This window comes from Camelus ferus, chromosome 2 (genome assembly GCF_009834535.1).
Source record: "Camelus ferus isolate YT-003-E chromosome 2, BCGSAC_Cfer_1.0, whole genome shotgun sequence".
NCBI lineage: Eukaryota > Metazoa > Chordata > Mammalia > Artiodactyla > Camelidae > Camelus > Camelus ferus.
In genome coordinates this window covers 85,970,284-85,993,600 of record NC_045697.1, presented here as the reverse complement: position 1 = coordinate 85,993,600, position 23,317 = coordinate 85,970,284, and the positions used below count along the sequence as shown (strand labels likewise).

Genomic DNA, 23,317 nt, shown 5'->3' with positions numbered 1-23,317 from the left:
CAAGGGAAGGCATTCTTGTACTAGCTGGGAGGTAGCCAGAGGAGCATTAATGAAACACAACAAAAGCCTGAGTCATATTGACAACCTTGGTTTTGTTAAGTTTCTAAAGACTTCTTTTCTACCACTGTGTGCACTACTTGAACTGTTTTATAGTGATGCTTTTTTTCCTTACATCTGAGTTTAAGAGAGAAGTCAAAGGTAGTAGGATACTCAGACAGAATGGAAAAAATGCTAAAATAAGGAGGAGCATGAAAGGGAAAGGAAGTTATGGGAAACTTAACAATAGTTATAGACCAATTTAAATTTAAGGCTTTGAACTGTGGGCTCGATAGTTTGATGGTCTCGAGCAACGGTAAAGATGCAGGTGTGAGTTCTTATTTCTGAGCCCTGATTGTATGTGTTTGTACCCCTCAGTCCTCTGGGAGGTTCTAGTGTTTCCTGGTCTTTAATTTACTGTGCACCTCAAGTCATAATCCTGTCACCCTGGCTTTTCCCCCCTTCTTGCTCATCTCATTTCTTTCTTAGTACAGTGATTTTTCAGTTTTTTTCCTTGCTCATCAGGGGACCCATTATCACAGGAAATATTAGTGGGCCTGTACTGTGTCCCTCACATAAGACCTGAACTACTGTGCCTGGAGAGAGGAGGGAGGACTCTGCCCTTGGCCTTCGTCCTCCCCACCTTCCTTGAGGGCCTCCAAAAGCTTTTTGCAAAACCTGAGCCTCAGAAGAACCACACACAGAAATCCTTGTGTAGCTGCTCAGCCCCAGTGGTCTGCTTCACGATGCCTGGCTTCTGCTTCGCGGCACCGAGGGGTATTTAGGTGTCGATTTCATTGAACTGAAGGCAGATTTAAAGAGGATTTAGTTCTCCTCTGTGCCTTCAGGAAAGCTTCAGTTTAGAATGTTTCAGACTAGGTGAACGTTTTCTCGTCTTTCAATTTAGAGTATTGTTTCTGTGTTATTTTCCTGTGCTTCTAAATTCTGTGTCTAGAAAAGCAACCCTCCACTTGTGTTTTGGCTTAATTTTATTCATTTTATCTTGGCATACCTAGTCTTTGAAGGTAAAGAACTTTTTCACTTAGAGCAAACAAACAGAAAAAGCCAAAGAAAATTACAGAGCTAGGAGAATTGAAGTTGAGAGTTAAAAGAGTGAATTACATGTTTTGGCCATGTATTGTCTGAGTATATGTAATAATTCCCTTAGTACAGCGTTGGTGGCAGGGGCCCAGGGTAGTTGAGGATGAACTGAGGATGGGTGAAGGGAACAGTAGCTACTTAGGACTGGAATTAACCTGGGGAAGGTGCACCCACTGAACTTGAGGCTAGTGGGAATGACAGGAAGCAGGGACGTCCTCTTGTGAGTCCTGCAGGATCCCCTTTGTCCAGTGTGGACAGTTTTGTGAGGGCGGGTTCTGCCCTCGTGAGTCACGTCCTGTGATTCACATCTGGTCCCTTACTACGGCTACGTGGCTTTGCTAGCTTTCATGATGACTCTAATCACATGGAATGTAGCGAGAGTATTTCCCAATTTCTAGAAAGCTCTCAAAAATACAGCCAGCAGGTATGTCTTCTTCGTGTTAGGAGCTGAGACTCTGAGGATACCTCTTTTTTTCCCGTGGTTCACTACGCTTCCTTCAGGCTCGGGGGTCAGATGTCCCTTCTTTTTACGACAAATCCCTCCTGTCTCCTCTGTTCTTAACCTCTTCCCTGTTTTTAACTTCTCTATCTGCTAGCCACTTCTTCAGAGTCATAAACTGGATAAGGTATTTTTTAAAGTGTCTTTCTGAAAAGGATTTAAAAAAAAAGTCATTTGTAAAATAGGAGTTCACAGAGATGCTCTGCCTCCCAGTTCACCCTTCAGTGTCCTCCAGTCAGGCTTTTACCACCACCAAGGACCTCCTAGTTACAACTCCAGTGGGCCCCTTTTCATCGTCCCTCTCACTTGACTTCCCTGTGGTTTGGACACTGGCTTTTCTTCCTTTTCTCTTAGAACATTTCTTCTCCTTTGACTTCCATGCTGTCACCTTCTTTGGATTTTCCCTTTGCCTTTGGGAGGCTGTGGAGCATCATAGTTAAGAGCCCACAGTCCCATAGCCTGTGTTCAAGTCCCGGCTCTGCTACTTGTCTTGCTTGCTGGTCATTGGGTGATTCACCAAACCTTTCTACGACAGTGTGTCTTTTCATCTGTAAAATGCGGTTTCACTGAGAAGATCCACATGAAGCCCTGAGTATGGTGCCTGGCTCGTTGTTGCCCTCAGCTGATGTTAGTTGCCATTCTGTTTGTAGGTGACCTTCCCTTCTTCTCCAACTCTTCTTCCCACCCCATCAATATTGCCTTCATGAGCCTCCTCGCAGGACTCCAGTTTTGCCCTGGTAACAGACAATCCTGCTTCTCTTCCAGTACGTGGAGAAATGCAAAACCAGCCTTCCTTTCCCTATCAGAAAAAGGAGTCATCCTAAAAGGTTCCCTTCTGCCTTAGCCCTGTCTGTTCGTCTGTCTTTTTCTTTCCATTTCCACTGCTCCTGACTTAGATCAGGTCTTTTTTTTACCTTCTTTTTATATTTACTAGTTTTTAAAACAGGCTTCCTGTCTCCACAGATGCACAGTCCCTCCCGTTGTCCCTACTGCTGCCCTAGTCATGTGACTGCAGGGTCAACATTGTTCCTCCCTGCTTAGGCGCTCTCCAAGGGCTTCCCGCCGCCTTTGGGCTGACAGCTGCTCTTCTTAGCAGGGCTTCCAGCCTGTGCTTGCCCCCCACTGTGACCTTTCCCTTGTTTGCTTTTCTGACCGACCTTACTGCTTGTTCCAGCCTGTTGAAATGCTTAACCCTTTGTCCAAAGTACAGCAAAGTTTCATTCTCCCACATTTTCCTGTGTGTTGAAATACCTGCTTGCCCTTCTCTGCTTTCCCGAACCTGCAAAGTCATAGGCAATTTTCAAGACGTTTGGGGAAGTTTTTCCCATTTCTTTCCCTTCCGCTCTTCCCGTCTCAGTCCCTCCTGTATGTGCTCACGTCACGCTGATGAAATCTCCGTGTATGTATACTCTACCGCACCTGATTATTTACATGCCTGTCATTTTTTCTTGACTTAAGAGGTCATGACTTTTTCCTAATGGTTTGTACAATGCTTGGCATGTGGAAGGCATTCAAAAAAATGGTTGTTGAGTGAATAAATAAACAGACAGGTGAACTAATCATCCAAGTTCTCACATTAAGAAAATCTATGGTATTTATCCATTTTTATGATGATGTTGATGGTGTCTTCATCATCGTTTTGAACTGGTTTTACTAAACAGAGAGAAACTGCAGTTTGACCTGAGAGAAATAACTTTGCTAACTCACACCAATTTTGAAGGGCCATCTTCTTAAATCTTACCAGTTTCTCTCCCAACCTATTGCTCCTTTTAATTATGTTGAACCTTGGGAAAGTGCTAGTACTCAGCCATTCAGTTTCAAGCAGCTCCAGCTTGATAGAACTAATGGCAGGGAGTTTATTGGCCAGTATGCATCTGTGCTTTTTAGGTAGGGTGGAAATGGAGACTAGCCTGGCTGTGGGTGGATTTCTAAGAGTTCTGAGCCCAATTCCAATGTAGGGGGTGGTTTCCGCACACCAACAGGCAATTCTTCTGCACCAGCTGGGTGTCCTGCAGTCCAACTCCATTCTGACACTGTCTACCTGAGATAGTATCAGATCCCACAGTTTAAGGGCTCAGTCCTACAAGACTGCCTCCTTCATCTCCCCCCACATCCATTTCATTCAGATGCCAGTTTCAAGTCCAGATTGTCACCTGTGCTTCTGACTGGCTATAGATTGAAATTTCTAGTGAGCCCATCATTGTATTTGATTGTGCTAGAGTGGCTCACAGAATTCAGAGAAACATTTTACTTACAGGGATCATTGGTTTATTATAAAAGGATGTAACTCAAGAACAGTCAGGTGGGAGAGATGCATAGAGCAAGATATATGGGAAGGGGTGTGGAACTTCCTCTCCATATCTCCATGTGTTCAACAGCCTGGAAGCTCTCCAACCTTTTCTTTTTGGGTTTTTATGGAGGCTTCATTACATAGACATTATTGACTAAATCATTGGTTATTGTGAGTGAAGTCAATTTCCGGGTCCTCTCTCCTCCCTGAGGTGGGGGTGGGGGTATGGGACTGAAAGCTCCAACCCTCTAATCACATGGTTGGTTCCCCTTACAAGCATCCTTAGATGCTTTCCAAAAGTCACTTTAGTAACATAAACTCAGATGTGTTTGAAGGGGGTTTGCTATGAATATTCAAGCTCTTATCATTAGGGAATTCCAAGGGTCTTAGGAGCTCTGTGCCAGAAATGGGGATGAAGACCAAATATGTATTTCTTATTATAATCACAGAATCACATTTTCCCACTTAGTAGAATGAAGAGCTCTGGCTTAGTTTCGTGACCTCCCATGAGATAAGTAGGAGCGAGCACCCCTCCCCACCCCCCTTTCCTAGTTGACCACAGTCTTTTGTTTAGCTCAGGGCCCAGGGAGTGAAAGCTGCTACCAATCAACGCTCTGAGGCTGGGAGATCAAACTGGGAGACACTTCTTCTCTTGTTTGTATACTTTTGGCTGCTATAGCAACACTAAGGTTTTCCTATACGTCGTCTCAAGGCTGACTCTGATGTTGTAATGGTCCAGTTCACGTTTCAGATGGGGTTTCTATATCTTATCAAATGGTAATGTATTTAAAGTCTGAACACGATATAGAGCCAGTGGCTTGCTGTTTATGTGGATTGTCGTATTAGCTGTGCTTGAATGATACCACTGTTTTTCCTGTGCCAGGTTCTCAGAGGCACTGTGACGAGCTTCCCCGGATTTGATGAGCGGGCTGATGCGGAAACTCTTCGGAAGGCCATGAAGGGCCTGGGTAAATTCAGCCTTCTTTTTGTTCTAAAAAAAAAATGTGACTTTTGTTTTTCTGAACAAAAGTCATTCTTTTGTAGTAAAATTACTTTTAGAATATTTTGATTTGAAATGTATGTAGACAGAAAAGTTACCTTAAGATAGCAAAACGATGACTGGCCACCTCCAGTCTTCATTGTCTAGAACCGAACGGGAGTGCAGTTCAGCCTCTGTTTTTTTTAGCTGTTCCACTTTGTCTGTATGATTGAGTGGCTGATTGAGTAGATAAGTAGACATTCCTGAGAGTGATCAGCTGTGCAGCATTTCTCTCTCATTGCGCAGTCACATAGCAGTTCTGTAGGATTCTTCTCTCCAGCTGTCTTCTCTTTCCTCGCTCTCCTTTCTAGCCACTTAACTCATCATGAGGATTTCCATCTATAACTAACTGATCCCGTTGTCCTCCGGCCCCCTCTGTACTCATGTCCATGTGAAGGGATCCACCTTCCTCAAACTTGGCTCTGACCCCGTCACTCTCCATTTTGAACACTGTGTGAGATTTCCTGTTGTAGCAGGGTTAGGTGCAGCTTTCTGGCCGTGCAAGGCCTTCCCTGTATCGCCTGTGTCCTCTGATCCAGCCATGCCGGCTGATCTGCTGTTCAGGAAAACCCTGTATTTTCCTGCTGCTGACCTTTTCCCCAGTTCTAAAAGCCTGTCTTCCTTCCCTATGTCGTCACTGCCTGTTGCAGTCTTTTCATTCTTCAAGATGGTTTTGGATGTCACCTTCTCCATGAAGCTTTCCCCTGGACTCTGTTCCACCTCCTATCAGCTAAGAGAACCTCCTTTGAACCCTGTTTAGCACCTGGACCTCTCTTGATGCACTTGTCCCATTCTGTCTTACCTCACAGTTATTTGTATTTTTGTATTTTTACCCTAAATTGCCAGTAACTTGAAACCTGGGTCTATATCTTTCTCCCCTCAATTCCCTGTAACACCCAACACACTGTGCCTTGTGAATAGCTGTTATATGAGAAACTTTTAGTTGCAAGAAAAGCTAGATGCACTGTTTCTAAAAAGTCAGGAGGATTTTTGCATTTACTTCACAATGTATGGGGCTAGTATGTATTATTGGAAATGATAACATTTTGTAATTGTTAATTTTAAAGTTTAATAAATTATGTAATAGAATATATTTTGTGAGGTAAGGAATTAATGGAGATCTGGTTACACAGGTTACTGAGAGAGTGGGATGTAGGGGCTGAGATGTAACAGTTCGAACATAAATTGCAGGCACCGATGAGGAGAGCATCCTGACCCTGTTGACATCCCGCAGTAACGCTCAACGCCAGGAAATCGCTGTGGCTTTTAAAACTCTCTTTGGCAGGGTAAGAGCACACTTCATCCCAAGGTCAAATGTGAGAGCAGCTTTATCTTTTAAGACGAGTTTGAAATCTAATATGCTTTCATAAATATCATTTATTTTATGATTCTGACTTTCCTATTCCTCCTTTCTTTTCCAGTCTCTTGGTTACTGGATGTTGGTTTATAATGCTCACCCAACTTATCCTCATGTGATTGTTTTTCCTGGCTTGACAGTCTAGAGGTGCTGGAAGATCCCATGGGGATAACTGCCCTTTCCTTCTGTGCTTCCCACTCAGGACTGTTGTGTTATCTGTTTTCCAGGTGTAAACCTGCATTGCAGTATGTTTTGTTATGACACAGCACCTGCATGTGTCTTGATTCCTTTTGGAGTGGTGTTTTAATAAATGAATTTTTAAATCATTGATTTAAATGCTCTTATTCGATAAATAATTGAAAGTGAAAATTAAATTTTTTACTAAATGAATTAGTACAGACATGAAAAATTTAAATACAGTTTTGTTATTCTGAAAATTTGTGTTTGTTATTTTGAGAAACAAGTGCAAAGAAAGAACAGAAATTATTTTAAGCACAATTCCTAGTTGCCTTTGTGCTGAAACTGAAATGGATAAGAAATACTGCTTTTCTCCATAATTTTACACACAGTTTCCCCATGGCAGCTGTCCCGCAGTAGTCAGGAGCGCAGTAATGAACGTAATCCGTTATGTGCGTGTTAGACTATCATTAGATGTGGAGAGAAAGGAAGACATTGTTTTGTTTAGGTGTGATAGGCCAGATTTTGTCCTTTCTAAAAATGCATTTATGAGTTTTTTTGAGGAAGTTTTTTTTTTAAGATACACGTTTCTCAGAACAGTGTTTTTAAAATAAAAATTTTTAACCTATTTTTAAAGTATTTTTTTAAAACTCTTGAGATAAAGAAAAACATCTCTTAAAAACAGGTACCTTGACACTTCAATGGGTTTGCTTTAGCTTAAGCTTTGGGTCAGATGTCCACAGTACGTTGTTCGGAGCTTCCGCATGTGGTTTAGCTTACTGTCTTACTTCTGCTGGGAGATAGCAAGGTAAAGAATTCATTAGAATAAAGGGCTGTCTCTCATTTTTTAAAAGAATCTCCTTAAATTTATGCCTGGTTAACAAATTTATATTTTTTTTGTGTTAGGACCTTTTGGATGACCTGAAATCAGAACTGACTGGAAAATTTGAAAAATTAATCGTGGCTCTGATGAAACCCTCTCGGCTTTATGATGCCTATGAACTGAAGCATGCTCTTAAGGTAAAAGGAGGAGTGCAAGGAACATTCCTATCATGTATCATATTATTTTGTGTTGGTAATTACTTCATTGTATTTTTTTTTTATATTAAAAAAATGAATTTTTTAGTGAAGGTTTCTTGGAGGACAAAACTGTAGGAGGCAATAAGAAAAAAAGAAGGGAAAAAAAAAGGTGGGAGAAAATGAATAGAGTGTCATTTAATCTCTTTGTACAGTTAATAATAGTGGGTATTTAAAATTTTAATATATTTGACAGCCTTTTATATTCTATTTTCATGCTCGTTTTCTCATTTTGAGATGTGTTTTTAAAATGTTACAGATTAGATACTTTATCTTTTAGTATAGAGGAGCCTGAGTAGGAAACAATAATATTGTCAATCATTTTAGATTAAAAAAATTAAGCTTCAGAGAGAATTTTGATATAAGATAGATTTTCTTCTTTCTTTTTGATACTTCTAAACACTTTCCTTTTCTGAACCCTTTTCCCTTTCCTTCTTTCCTGTATTTCTAAACACTAAAATGAAATAGCTGGTAAACTTGATATAATTTCACTGTAGCAAATAACTGAATACATATTCCCTTGCCTGGTGTTTGGAATGTTGTATAAATATGACCATGCTGAATCATTTGTTTAGACTTATGGGACGGAATAGTTCAGTCATTAGTAGTTAGGTTTTGAATGGGCAAATTGAAATTTAGCAACAAGGAGGTTAATGTAGCTCAGGTGGCGGGAAGAGGGGCTTTATCAAGTTAGGAACCTTTCTGTGCTTCTTCTCTTCATTTTCCTGCAGAGATTCTTTGGAATGAACAAAATCTTCGGTTATTGGAAATGAGCACTTTTGCAGCCTTCTGAAATGTTAGCAGTAGCTGAAATTCTGCCAGAGCATAAACCTAGTTTTTTCAGTGCTTGATTTTTGGTAAAGAAACAGAAATATAAAGAGAATAAGGCTGTCTTTTAAATTAAGTTCTGCTGTGTCATTGCTTTTGTCTTCTAATTCAGCAGTGTAGATGTGACTTTATAATCAGAAAAAGGAAAACCAGTTAAAATTATTTTTCAAAAATCCAGAAAGCAAGTCACAATTCCTTTATACTGACCCCAAAACTGATTTCCTAATAGCTAAGTGATGCTGTGTTTATTGTTACCTTTGCTGCAGAATTTTCCTGTGGATCTATGGAGAACTTAATTTGGAGACAGGGGTGTTTATATTTTGAGGTGTATATTAAGTATCAGTGCACCTCCAAGTAAATTTATGTAAAGTTTTCATTTTTACTATTTAGCCTTTTTATTTATTTCCTGTTTCATTAAAATGTTTTACTTTTAAAAAAAATTTAGTTCTTATGTTTTTTTCTTGGGGAGGGAGGGTAATTAGGTTTATTTATTTATTTATTTAATGGAGGTACTGGGGATTGGACCCAGGACCTCATGCATGCTAAGCATAGACTCTACCACTGAGCTGCACCCTCCCCCCTAAAATGTTTTACTTTTAAACCATTTAGAATTAAATTGATAAAATTATAAATTTATATATGTTATATGCTATATATATGTATACACATACATACATGCAATAAACATTTTTTTCATTAGACCAAAAAAGGGATAAAATTGTCTTTGGAAAGAAAATTAATTTGACATTTTTTATTTCTACAACTGCTAGAACTCATAGAATAGGAAGTGAATGTTTAAGATTATATTTTCAAATACAATGATGCTACGCTCCATTTTAAAAATTTATGGTTATGTTTCATCTTCAAAATAACATTGCCTATATTGTTGGGCTCTATCATTACAGTAATCAGAAGACCCCACAACTGCCTGTTAGATAACTAAGAGATTTAGGATTAAGCCTTTATCAAACTCTTTGAAATTTATAATTCATAAAAATTGTTTAGGAAGTAAAAGACATCTCACAATCTTTGAATTTCCTAAAGTACCACACTTGACAATATGTGGGGACCTCGGAAAGTAGATGTTCACTTTCATCCTTAGCTTTTTATCTTTCACTCAGGAATAAAACCCTCCATAAAATAAACCCCACAATAAGTGCAGCGTCCACTACCATTCATAGACGGTGCAGTATGTAAACAACAACATGTTGGAAAATAAACAAAGCTGCCTTTTACTTCTGTTGTCCTTCAATATGGATAAAGTAAACACGTTTTCTGTGGAAAGAAAAATAAAGCATCCTTTGTCAAAGTAGGAAAAAAAGTGAATGTTATGTTGGGTAATATTTATATATTTATGCAATTTGGGTAACACCCAGGAAAATCACTTTCTTTTTAATCTTAATTGACGTTTTTTTTTCCTACTAAAAATCAATCTCCAAACAGGGAGCTGGGACAGATGAAAAAGTCCTGACAGAAATTATTGCTTCAAGGACACCTGAAGAACTGAGAGCCATAAAACAAGTTTATGAAGAAGGTACATGTTTTGAATTACATTTCCCTTCATTGCCACTGTCACTTTCATTTCTCTAAAGTGAATGCAGTTCCTTATAGTTACAGGAGGCGGGCCACACATGATTTCCGTATGAATGAATGACTGAATAAGCAACAATTCAAGCTAGTTTTCTCCTTCTGTAGGGAAAAGGGCTGCCTTTTACTATACCTGTAACTATTTTAGTATTTATAAGAAGCTTCTGTTGAGGATGGAATTTATTTTCACATAGGATTTGCAGCTAGCATAGGGATATACAGATTGTCATTCTTCTGCATTAAGTTTAAGATGTAAGTTGTTTTTCTTCCTTAAAAAATTCAATTTTATGTTAGTGGAAGTTATGAGCTGTCTAAAAGGAAAAACCTTGTTCAAGTCAGAGTTGATAATACATGAGTAAATGTATCTCGTTTTAGCTGATGGCAATGCTTGAATACTCTGCATTTTGATTTTTCTTTCTGTTGTCTTTTCTTTTTTATTTCTAATTTTTTTGTGGGTGGGGGGGAAGCCTGTATTTCAGTCAGAAGCATATCCTGTGAATGGAGCCAAGAAAATGAAATAGGAAGTAAAGGTGGAGAGTTCTTTTCTCATCGGATTTCATGTAGAAGACTCTCCCTCTCAGCTGACTGAGGAGGATCAGACCTTCCAGATTGTCACCTCCAAGCATAGTGGCTGCAGTGAGGAAAATGGGTCCCTGTCTTGGCATTAGTCTGTTAATCTTAAAAATGACATTGTAACCTAGCCAGTGAGAACAGTGTGAAATTTACCGCAGCTAAATAATTTACCTTTGAAGTGCTGGATCTTTCTTTCCTGCTCCTCTTTTTACACTTGGATAGGTGCCCACCACTAAGGCAGAGGGAATACATGTATCTCAGTTGCAGCTGGTCACCCTTGAGTTTCTAATTTTCAGATATCTCTTTCTGGGGATGTTGACATTGCTGAGTGAGCCTTTGTGCTGCTGGGTGACAAATGGGGTGCCTCAGGTATAATAACTGCTTATGGCCCACCCAGCCAGCTGTGTTATTGTGCACTCGCTGTGTGTCCGGCAGTGTACTGGCTGTCATGAAATGATGCAAAAGATGTACATAACATAGCTCCTGTCCTCGGGAGTTTGCAGTCTATCTAGGGATGACATGACTGAGAAAAACTGCAGTTAAAGGATAGTAAAAGTCAAACACAAAAAATGCAAAATTCATTCAGAGAAGAGAGGTCATCATGGCTTTGGATGTTAGGAGGGGGCTTCACGGTGCGTTCAGACACTGAGCGAGGGCTTCAAGACCAGATGGGTTTTAGGTGGATGACAAAGGCATTTTTGGTCAAGGTGCATCCACTGTCTGCCATGGCACGGAAACCGGACTGAGAAAAGTACGTTGAGGGAGGGTACGTGCATGTCCATTCTGGAGATGAACTGACTAGCGCAGTTAGGCTCTGTTACAGGTGGATTTGTAAGACTGGATTAGAAGTTTGGACTTGACTCAGAGGCTCCTTGATTGTAAGCTCCTGAGTGGGCAGTGGAGTATTGAAGGGATAGTTGAGGGAGTGAGGAGATTTGAATCAAGAGGCTGATTAGGTAGCTGGGTGGTGGGGGAGGTAAGCTTTGCAGGTATGGCTCAGCCTAGGTTGGTGGGAGGTAGGAGGCGCATACATCAGAGAGAGGAGGAATATTTGAAAAGATTTGATGGTTAATTATATATAGGCATTGGAGCAGAGGGAGGAATAAATAATTCCTTCAAAGTCTTGTATTTGGGTAACTGACTGAAATAAATATGTAACTCTTTTGGAACTTTAAAAATAGAAGTTTCAAATAAAGTTTATCTCCTTTCAGATAATGGTGAAATATTTAAATGCCTTAGAGCATTTGATCCTTCAACAGCAGCTGTTTGAAAGTTACAGGGCAGTGCCTGTAACTCTTACAGATCCTGCTTCTCCCCTTTGCTGTGGCTTCACACTGAATGGTGGGAAGGGCATATTTTAAAATAGCTCTGCTGCCTCTCAGAGTTAACTTTATTTGTTGCAGAGGAAAAAAATATCTTATTAGGGGAAGCAATGGCCATGCCCCAATGAAAGAAATATTAGAATATTAGATATCAGAATATTAGAGAAATACCTTTGGAGGGGAATCATGTAAAACAGTTGAAAGAAAGCAAAACAAAGTTTAAAATTATGATCGATTGTATTTTAGAGGCTTTCCAGTACCATCATGTGTCTGTAGACTAATAACTACATTGGCTGAGAGCATTTCTAAACGGCTGAGTCATCATTTAAGTTTCAGTCGAGTGCTTTTGGGAGACTTCGTTTTCACCTAGCCACTCACTTAAAGCGTTTGCCTTCAGTCTTTAAAGCCCTTAGAAAAAGATGAACATTTATGCTAATCAAATATTTCTTCCTTTATGTCTCTTCTATTTGATTATTGAGACAGGATGTCTTTCTAGTTGAAAGAAGCTGTAAATAAGTGTGGAATTATTCTGTTGCAGAATATGGCTCAAGCCTGGAAGATGACGTGGTGGGGGATACTTCAGGGTACTACCAGAGGATGTTGGTGGTCCTCCTTCAGGTATTGGGTGGAGACTATTTATGGTTTGATTAAAAAACTCTGAAGCTGGACTGATCTGAATCTAGTTAAGTAAGGTCATTTAAAATTCTTTTAATTATTTCTGGTACTTGCTTGATTCTGGCTTTGTGGTGCCTGTGTTTGTGTTTCAGAATATCTGACCTGAACTCTTCATAGCTAACTCATAGTGTTTTTGTTTGTTTGCTTGTTTGTTTGGATGTCACTTTCCTCTTTTGTTCATAGAATTTAAAATCAAGAGGGTCAGTTTGGTTTTGGACAGTGCTTGTGTGATATTGTAGGACTGATAAGGTCTGATATGGTACTTTATCTCTTGTAGGCTAATAGAGACCCTGATGCTGGAATTGACGAAGCACAGGTTGAACAAGATGCTCAGGTGGGTGAGACTTACTATGTGATGACTTGCTTATGACATATTGAATCATATGTCATTGAATGAAAAAAAGAATCCATGCTTATGCTAATGAAAAATACATATTTATATATTATATATGTAGTATATAATATTATATAATATATAATGGCATCTAAAAATAACTTGGTGGGTCCTTTACAAATCATAAGACCCATGTAGGTCGATTTCTCACATTTTGATATGGCCAAAAAATATTTTATCCCAAAGCTGAAATGAAATAAAATAAATTATATGGATAGTGAGTTCCACCTAGATGTTATTTTTTTCTGTGGTTGTGGAACAGTCACAAAGTAGAGAATTTTACCAGAAAAACAGGTAAATTCTTCTGCCAATGAGCCAGTCAGTCTCTTGGCAGAGAAGGATATAGAAGAAAGAGTAAAGTATTTTAGTGATAAATTGTGATTTATCACATAATAGATGAAGTTAATTGTAGGATTTGAAAATTCCTCCACCTTTCCTCTGGTAGAATTCTAAATAGGATTGTTCTTTTTGTCAGCTGCTCTTTAGTGACTCCCAAATGAAATTTTGTACTGAAATGGCTTTTCAATCCCATTATAGTCTCAGTATGGTTTATAAAGTAATCAAATGTAGGAAACAAGTATTAGGAAATTTGAAACGAGGAACTTGAAAACTGGAGATTGATAATAAAGAAATTACTCGGGTTCCTGCAATCACATATCGTAGTCCTGTCTTTCTGGTCACATGGTTCAAATACAGGAGGTATTGTGGGTTCGGCTCCAGACTATGCAATAAAGTATATATCACAATAAAGTGGATCACATGAAGTTGTTTGGTTTCTCAATGTATATATAAATTAATGTTTACACTTACTGTTTATACTTACAATATTTATATAATTACATCGTTGAAAGGGGAAAAGCCGTATTCTCTCCTCCAACTGACTGTTCTCTCTGAAGAAGCCATTGGGTGTGTGAACTGACTTTGCTAATAGGAGAAAGGAGGGCCTTATTCTTCTTTTCAGGAGGTTGATTTCCTAATGGCTGTGGGATGCCGGCATTTCTTTGTGTAGCTGGAGAGGGAAGAGGCGAGGAAACAGAATGTTTGCTGAGGGCCGTCTGCAGTGTTTGATGCTTGCCTCACTATCCCTTAAAAAATGCAAACCTATTGTGTCCCATCCCTGCTTAAAATCTTAAAACCCTTCCGTGGATCTCATTGTCCTCAGGGGAAACCTCAAGTGTGGTTTTTAAGCCTCCTTGTTACCTGTCCCTTGCTTTCTTATGCCTCCAACCTCTCTCTTACTTGCTCTTTCTCCTCCCGCCCCTTCCTCCGCCCACTCGCCTAATTCCTCTTCAAGGGTCTGTCCTCAGATAGGCTGCTTTTCAGGGTGCCCTGCCTGACCCCCCTAGGTGTGTGTCAGGTGCTCCTTACGAGGAGGACTGTAGCATCTCAAGCTTCCTGTCCCAGTGCTGGCCACCTGATACTGAAGCTGCCTGTTCACTTGACACCCACCCAGGGCGCCCTGAGCCGTCAGTTCAGTTAGCCTAGCATATTGGCAGCACTCAGTAAATAACTCAGGAGTGAGTTAGTGTCTAACTCTAAAGTAGAGGGGATCGTTTCAGTTTTTACAGATGAGGAAACGGAGGCTCAGGGATTCAAGAAACAAGCCCATGGTCCCCACTGAGTGGTGGTGGAGCCTGGGGTTCCTGCCTGCACCTGTCCAACCTCAAAGCCCTCTCTCTTTCACTAGATGGCAGGCTCCGTGTTCTTCCCTGTTAGCTCCTTTCTCACTTTCTCTACTGTAAAACCCGTCTATTAAGTATAGATTGGAAGGAAGGAGCTAGCTTAACCCCGCCTTCTTAAGGGGCAGGGCCAAGGCTGCCTGCAGACCCACACTCCCTGCTGTTAGGGGCTTTGCTCATTGCTGAGACCACCTCGGTACTTTCCCAGCATTCATTGTCTGTAGGTCTGGAGGTGACCGTGCTGGTTCTCACATTCCTCCTCTCAGGAGTAGGGGTCATGGTCACAGGGAAAGAAGCCAGCTTTAATAATCTCAGATGACTGTGGTGAGGCCTCCATTAGTGGGCGGTGGGTCGATTTCCCAGCACAACTGGTGGTGTAATGAGATCGCTGCTGCCCTGTGAGCAGGAACAGTACATCTTTATCTCGTTTCCATTGATGTCTCTGCTCGGAGCACTCACTCTGAGAAGCAGTGCTTCTCAGACTTTTCTGTGCAGGTTGTGACTCAGGAGGTCTGGGTGGGATCTGGGATCGTATTTCTGACAGGCTCTCAGGTGACGTCCATGCTGGTCAAGGGACTGCACTTTGAGGTCAGGCTGTGTAAGCATCACTTAGCTCTCCTGCAGGGATGTGACCATCCGGGACCCTGAACGGAAAGCTTTGTACATCTGAAAACTGACTTACAAAGTTACTTTAAAATATCCCTGAAACAGTATCCAGGCTCTCCTTACCTTTTCAGTGACCAGGAACAACACAGCATACAGTCTTTGATTTGTAAAAATGTATTTTTATTAATTAATTCAGCCTGTTGAAAATGATCCTTTCAGCATTATAAAAAGGAACACACCCATTTATACCTTGTAGAAAGAGTACCTGGACTGTTACCACTAATGGGAATTTAAGATTTCTTAATTGAGAGTAACTGAAGGGCCCTTTCGTAAGCTTTTGAATTTTTTTTCTCAACCGATACCTGGCACTAAGAGAATTCCTATTATTTCAAGGATTTGGTAAGCCACAGTGAGTCATTCACCTGAGAATTGAACATTTTGTAGATAACCCACTTTTCTTTTTAACATTTTTAATGTGTTAAACTGATTTTACCTCCTTCCCCACCAAGTCCTTGTTTTGTGCTTTCTCTGGAGGGAAGGTTGAGCTCTTCAAGGAAGTGGGGGAACAGTGTTTATGGAGCACCTACTGTTGGTTACCTGACATTGCTCAGTGAATTCATTATCTAAGTTACAAAATCTCCAGTAATAACTCCATAGAAATACTATTCCTAGTCTGTAGATGAAGGCACTGAGGCTCAAGAAGACATTAAGTAACTCATCTAAGACTCAGTTGAGGACAAGGACCAGGTCTTTTTTGACTCTAAAACCGCTATACTTTGCTTATCAAAGTGTGCTTGGGCTGCACCGTCAGGCCCCCTCTGAGGACGGAGGACGGTGAGGAGGTGTGAGGGCCCCTCATCCAGGGTGGCTCCATGGACGCTAAGCATCCTCATTCAGAAGAAAGGACCCTCAGGTTAAAACAAGACAAAACAAAACTTGTAAATACCGCTCTGCGTGAAGATGCCGTCGTTACTGCTGTGTATGATTTACTTAGTAGTAGTTCCAGAATAGAGACTGATACCAAACATAATCCTTCCAAGAAAATTAAGAGATGGTTAAAAATAGCCATTTCACCAGTTATTCCCGTACGACAGGCTTACCTGCTATACCTACTCGGGGAGATTCCTAGCAATCTAGCACAGTTGATAAGGAAGGAGGGCTTCAGCAGGGCTTGCCGTGTGGTACAGGATGAGCCCCACACCCTCCTAGGTGTTACCGTATGTGTCTATCTTACCTGTATGTAGTGAACGTACTAGAGGTAAGTAACCAGTATCCTCAGAATGTTGGTATTCATAGTAATTTTTATTTTTTCAATGATTTTTCTCTTTTTCACAAAATTTCTCAGTGAACATATTTCATTGTAATTATATGTAAAAAAGTTATTTTAAGATGGGTCTGTAACACTGTGATACAGTTCTAAAGTTTACATACTTTCATGACTTTCACACTAACTCCTTTTCAGTTTGGAATAGCATGCTCACATGACCAGGATTGGTGTTATTTTTCTCACTAAAATAAATTAATTTCCAAATTGAGCGTAAAGATGATTCTCTGGAAATGGAAAAAAAAATAAATCTGTAACACTATATAATAATAATCTATATTCTTAAACATAACGTGATAAGAATTTTGACATCCAAATACGTGTTCTGATCACCTCCTATCCTTATTTGTTTTGCCATTTGTAGGCATAAGGGCAGCTGCAAGTAGCAGTCTCAGCAAATTGCATTCATCTGGTTTTAATAGGTATACTTTTACCTTGAAATGAATAAAGGGTAGTAAAGACATTTTAAAGATTCTTTGAGTTTTAATAAATTATCTATGTCTTAATAAATAGACTCAGATATAATGGTATTTGTGTATGATTTTATTTTTTCAGCAAGTATATGAACACTGGAAAGCATATAGTCTTTTCCATGTGAAAAACTAAATATGAACACTCATACTGTTCAACAAGTATATATTAAGTGCCTGCTGTATGCCAGGAGCTGTGATACACCCACAGCCTTTCAGTTTTATTGTGATCTTTTAGAAATGGGGAAACTTCCTGTAGCTAGCATTGTTTAAATTTCACTTATAATGAGAAAATACAGAGTTTCCTTTTTATCATGTGTTATTGAACAGCTGCAGAGCAAGCAAAACAGAAAAATGCAGACACCTTAGCTCCTGGTTAAATTTTTTCCCTGTAAGTGGATGCATCAACAGTGGGGTAATCAGAGCTTTCCACCAACCACACCATTGCTCCTGAATGACTGGAAGTTATGGTAGACCTTTTGGGAACATTTAACTTGGCCTTATTGCTATGCCTTATCGCTCTGACCCACTAATCTTCTGTGGCACAGTTCAGGGGCAAGGTCCAAAGTCGCCCCAAGCTCAGTGAGGGGAGTTTCAGAGTAGGAAACATTAGAATTGAAAAATAGGAGATGAAGAATCAGGTAAATCAGCATTCAGGGACTAAAACACAAGTGTGATGAAGAACATGGAAATGAGATGGAAGAACAGTTTATTAACTGGGGTTGAAATTTTCACAGGCTTTGTTTCAGGCTGGAGAACTTAAGTGGGGGACGGATGAAGAAAAGTTTATTACCATCTTTGGAACACGGAGTGTGTCTCATTTGAGAAGGGGTGAGTGAAAAAAGTGTGTATGACGCAGGTACTTTGGTAAATTTTTTTTTCTGTATGTAATGGTTAATTTTTAAAGTACAGGAGCCAGTTTGTCAAAATTATCTGATGCATAACAGACGCTTACTGAATGAATCAGTTTTTATATTTCTTTCTTTTGGTGACCTTGAGAAATCTCAATTCTCTTTGCTATTGTAGCTTTCACAAAACTAGACATCTTTAATCTAACTCTCTTCACTGTCATATGATGATTAGGGAGGTGGGCCTCTAGATTGTTACTCTCATAGTCACAAATCACCGAGCTGTAGCTCCCTACAAGAATTTCCTCCTAGATAGTGGTACCTAAGGGCTCATTTCTGGATATTCATCAGTATTTGTGTATCAGGTAGGAATGAGTTCAGTGGCAAGTGACAGAAAACACTATTAATAGTGGCTTTAAAAATTGGGCTTTCTGTAGGTAGGATTCCTTGGCTGATTTGGCAAGACCTGGGCTCTTTTTCTTTTTCTGCTTCACCCCCCTGAGTGCTTTGGTTTTCTTTCTCATGCTCGGTACCTCTTTGTCACAACGTGGCTGCTGTTGCTCCAAGCATATCAACCATTTTTGCCTCAAGAAGAAAAGAAAGGGGTAAACTAATAGCTGTCTGTTGCTTTTAATAAGGAAAGGGAAAGATTACTCAGAATCCTCTCCAACAGATTTATTTACCTTTAGGTCTCATTTAAACTAATAAGGAGGTTCTGGGAAGTGAGTAAACAAAGAATATTTATAATCCATTGTTTAGGGCTTGGCACATTGAGGCTCTGAATAAAATTAGGGTCTCTCAGCAAGGAAAAAGGGGAGATTTGTGTTTGGTAGGAAAGTACCTGGTTAGAGTAAATACCTTGTTTCTGGAAAGTGATTCTTATGTGATTAAGAAATTGCTTTCCTGTTTTCTAGTGTTTGACAAATACATGACTATATCAGGATTTCAAATTGAAGAAACCATTGACCGAGAGACTTCTGGTAATTTGGAGAAATTACTCCTTGCTGTCGGTAAGTAATTTTTTATTGTGTATGATATTTGTGGTGTTAAGAGCTGAAGTATTTGATTCAGTTGAAGCTGTATCTGAAAATAGCTAGCTGTTTCTTCATGAAAAGATCTTACCTTGATATTTGGGTGAAGCATACCCCTAAATTTCCAATTCAAAGTCTGTTTTGATGTTGGAAATACATGATTTTCTAGTTAGTTCATCTAATTCTATGGGAATACTAAGAGAATTGTTTACAAATCATTTAGAAGCTGCATTAAAAATAACACTATTTCACTGTGAACCTGAAATGTCATTGTCTCAGAGGCGTGTAAATGTTATTTCTGACACCTGTGGAATTCTGCTTTTCTTTTGAATATCGTTGTCACAGCTTTGAGGCCGACTGAGAAATTAGAATCTGATTTAGAAAAAGTATCTTTGATAACCGTGGAAAATGTGATGGTGACTGTCTTCCTGATTAAATAGTTTGATGTTTAATTTTAGCTAAATATTCAGAGTAACCTAGAAAAATTGGAGAACTGAGTTTGTGCAGTTTATTGTAGTAGTAGATATTCTTCTAGTCCAGGGAGAATGTAGCTTGTGAGTCGCCTGTGGTCCTGGTCTTCATATGGGTGTGGAGGGAAGCTTTGGCTGCTGTTGTTCCGAGTATTTGGTGTTGAGTTGAAGTTCTTGTGCTCTCTGACTTCTGGAGAATGAGCTAAAAATGTGCGTGAACCAGGACTAACAGTAACCTTTCACTTGAGTCCACTGTTAATGAATTTTAATAGAAAATTTTTAGATATCCCCTTTGTAACTGGAATACGTGTAAAAATTATGGTGTTTTTAGTTTTGGTGGCTGCTTTTCTTAAGCATTGGAAGAAAGAAAATACTGCTTCCCATTCAATGATGTGTTATTTTGGTATATTAAGGAATTCTCATATGATAGTTTCTGAAGCTAAGCAGATTGAGTTCTGAGCAGCCCTAAGGTACTGTCGATTTGTACATTTTCAGGGAAGACACTCTTTTCTGTTACCAGTTTATCTGGGTATTTCTCCCAAAACGTATGAGTCTCACGCCGCCCTGTGTGACTCACGGATGTTAAAGAATACGGAGAGAATACCTGGATTAAGATTACAGGCAGATGTCTAAGGTTTGTCACAGATTAGAGAGAGTAAGTAGCTTGTATTATTTGCTTGAATATATTGAAGTGAAAACTCTGAGGATGTTTGTATAATTCACTGGGGATGAAAAAGGTTGTGGCTTAACAGCCCAGTCTGCCGAAACTGCCATTGCAGAAAGGTGCTCATAGAACAAAGGGGCACTGAAACCCCTGCACCCCGTGTAGCGCTCAGAACTGTGAGGAGAGCTCAAGCCAGGATCTGTGGAGATACTCGGTAGCAAGGAGGTCAGAGCAGCTTGCAAATGAGCAGTTAGTTAGCCTGTGTTCCTTGCATAGTTTTATATAAGTAGAGCTGTAAGCCTGGGGCAGCTTTTGATTTTTAATTACTTCATCTTTTCTCACATCAGAATAGCATGTGACCATTATATTACTTATTTTCTTAGTGAAATCCATTCGAAGTATACCTGCCTACCTCGCAGAAACCCTCTACTATGCTATGAAGGTAAGTGCATACGTTGAGTCTTCTAGTTAATTTATCTCTCTAGCATGTTTTAGATAATAGACATTGAGTTTTTTTCTCCTTAAAATGTGTAGTTCAATTCTGCTAAATTGTTTTACTTTATTGATTCACCCAACTCAGGGGAGTTTGATGATATAATTGACTTTTTTAAACAACGTGCCTCTCTTTCTTTTTTAAAGGGAGCGGGGACAGATGATCATACCCTCATCAGAGTGCTGGTTTCCAGGAGTGAGATTGACCTGTATAACATTAGGAAGGAGTTTAGGAAGAACTTTGCCACCTCTCTTTATTCCATGATTAAGGTAGTAGAACCTTTCCTTAAATTACACTTAGAAATCTACAGCAGACCAGTATGTATCATGCAAGACATGGATGGGAGAACCCAATTATTGTGTTAAGTTTAAAATTTCACTGGTATGATTAGAGCTATGAGTTACAAAGCTTGGCATAATGTTTCCTGGAGTATGGATGATGGCTTCCGAGTGAAAGATTGGCTCTTGGTGAGCTTAGAAGCATTATTTAGTAGTGGTGACAGATGACTCACCAAAACCCAACCCCTTGTCCACGATAATAATGTGTTCTTTCTCTCTTTTATCAGTTCCAGCTGTCTTATCAGTTCTTCCTTTCTTTTCATGTCATGGTCTTTTCTTCCTTCATTGTCTGTTATCACCTTGTCTCTGGTATTGGTTCATAGTTCAGGAAAGAACAAACCAGGTGTTATTAGAAGTAAGTAAAAAGCTTAAGTATTACTTTAATTTTTGTCCATTTAAAAGCAGGGGACACTGTGGCCTATAGTGGAATTTGGCTTAAGACCTTTTGACTTCTTTTTCTCTTCCTTCCTTCCTTTCTCTGTCTCTGTCTCCCCCTCCCTTTCTTTCTTTATATCTTTCTCTCTTTTTCTCTTTGATAAGGGGGAATGTAGGCTGTATGCAAAGCAGTATCTCGGTTGAGCAAGATTTTAACTGTGTGTGTGTGTGTGCTCAGCTGAGCAAGATTTTGTGTGTGTGTGTGTGTGTGAGTATGTGGTGCGTGGTGTGGCTGGGCTGAATGAAAGGCAGAGCTCTTCCATGCATACATCTGTGTATAAGACTAACAGAAGCAAACTGTATCCTGCCCCTCTGTCTCTGACGCAGAGCCATAACAGCCAGGCAGTCCCAGCATTGCTCCTGTAGCCAGATGTGTACTACGTGATGGAAACTTACATCTTGTTTAGAAAGCTTGGCCTTAGCATGGTTGTAAAAGCATCCCTGTTCTCTGTGTTCCTAGAGGGAAGAACATACCCCACTGTCTTAGAACTGTGCTTTTAAGGGGTAAAATTAGGGATAAAGCTAAGCGAAGTCCCATCGGTAGGAAACTGCCTGTATAACATTCCTGATGTGAAAGTCACACGCAGAGAGATTGTCCACTTGGGAGAAAAGTCATATGAATAGTATTTGTTGTCAAATATGTCTTAGTTTCATATTTTCTGTGACTTCTGTGAGTCACGGAGGCTAATGGAGTACATTTGGGTTTTAGGGTGATACATCTGGGGACTACAAGAAAGCCCTCCTGTTGCTGTGTGGAGGTGAAGATGACTGATGAGCGCCGGGGGGCCCTGGCCCGGCCTGCTGTCCTTCAGCACATCTCGCTGCGCTTCTCATCCGCTAGCGCTTGGCGCGTTGCCTTATTCGTCCTAGCATGCTCTGACCAAACGTGTATGCTGTAGAAGAGAGTAGTGGTGCTCCTTTCTGATCTTCCATTAAGATCTTTCTCTTTGACTGTTGTAGTACTGAAGTGTACTTATGTTACTGAGACCAAAGTCTGGATCTTTCATATTTTCCTTTAAGAGATCCGACTGCTTGTAGCTTTTTTTTTTTTAAAGCTTCATTTATATTAAACTGATAACCGTATTACCTTAATCAGAACCTTAGCCTTGGAATTGTGAACTCCTGGAAGTGTTATTAATCAAGTTTGCTACTAAATTAAACCTGAAAAATTATGATGGTTGCATTCAAAAGATTAATGAATAATAAACATTTCCTTCCTCTTAATTATGTGTGGGTGTGTTGAGAAAATTTACTTAATTTACCTGTTTGACAATGATGTCTTTTTTCAAGCTAGTCAACTGACAGTGGTGTCAGTTAACAGATGAATTTATAGTTGGCTTTTGGGTGAAAAGCTTGAAATATAGTACGGAAAAATGAATTTCTTCTGCAGTGTGGAATGAGGGAGAGGTTGAAGGGGGTCTCTGATTATTGGTAGCATGTTTACATGGACATCAATTAAAGCAGGGTTTATGCTAGTTGCTTAGTAGAAAACTGATTTTAAACTTAACCTGAAAATTCAGAGTGCTACTTTTGACTCTACTTTTATTAACTTGTTTTTCTTGTTTTCACCTTCTTTGAGATAAAAAAGCAGACAGTAGGGAGACAAAAAGAGAGTTTCTTTCTCTCTTCTAATATTTACCTTTCAATTTTGTTTTCAAACTGCTTCGGTTGGTGTCAATTTCACTTACTCCCTTAGAGATGCATTTTGTTTGTTTTGTTTTTTTAAGGAAATGATTGTTGTTAATAAGACATTTTAAATAAATGGACTACTCTCCTGTTGAAAACTTAAATAGTGATACTATTTTTTTCACAAGCTTGGCTGGTCATCAGAATAACCATGAGAGCCTTAAAAATTATGTGTGTATACGTATCACATTGGATTTTTTTTCAGAAGCTTCATAGGGGATTCTGATGCAGAGCCAAGTTGACAATCAGTTGTCTCTACTCCCCCGCCTTCCCAGTTTTATTGAGATACAGTTGACATACAACACATGTTTAAGGTGT

General features: G+C 39.6%; 1 protein-coding gene across 1 annotated transcript in view; it reads left to right on the top strand.

Moving 5' to 3' along the window:
- ANXA5 (annexin A5) overlaps nt 1-22,540 on the top strand; it is a 28,369-nt gene extending 5,829 nt beyond the window's left edge. The window contains exons 3-13 of the mRNA XM_032462696.1: nt 4,810-4,894; nt 6,157-6,251; nt 7,406-7,519; nt 9,848-9,938; nt 12,425-12,504; nt 12,839-12,895; nt 17,772-17,865; nt 18,797-18,892; nt 20,431-20,489; nt 20,687-20,809; nt 22,023-22,540. Coding sequence (XP_032318587.1) covers nt 4,810-4,894; nt 6,157-6,251; nt 7,406-7,519; nt 9,848-9,938; nt 12,425-12,504; nt 12,839-12,895; nt 17,772-17,865; nt 18,797-18,892; nt 20,431-20,489; nt 20,687-20,809; nt 22,023-22,085 — 957 coding nt within the window. The 3' untranslated portion in view covers nt 22,086-22,540. The remainder of the gene's footprint in view (nt 1-4,809; nt 4,895-6,156; nt 6,252-7,405; nt 7,520-9,847; nt 9,939-12,424; nt 12,505-12,838; nt 12,896-17,771; nt 17,866-18,796; nt 18,893-20,430; nt 20,490-20,686; nt 20,810-22,022) is intronic.
- The last annotated feature ends 777 nt before the right edge of the window (nt 22,541-23,317 follow it).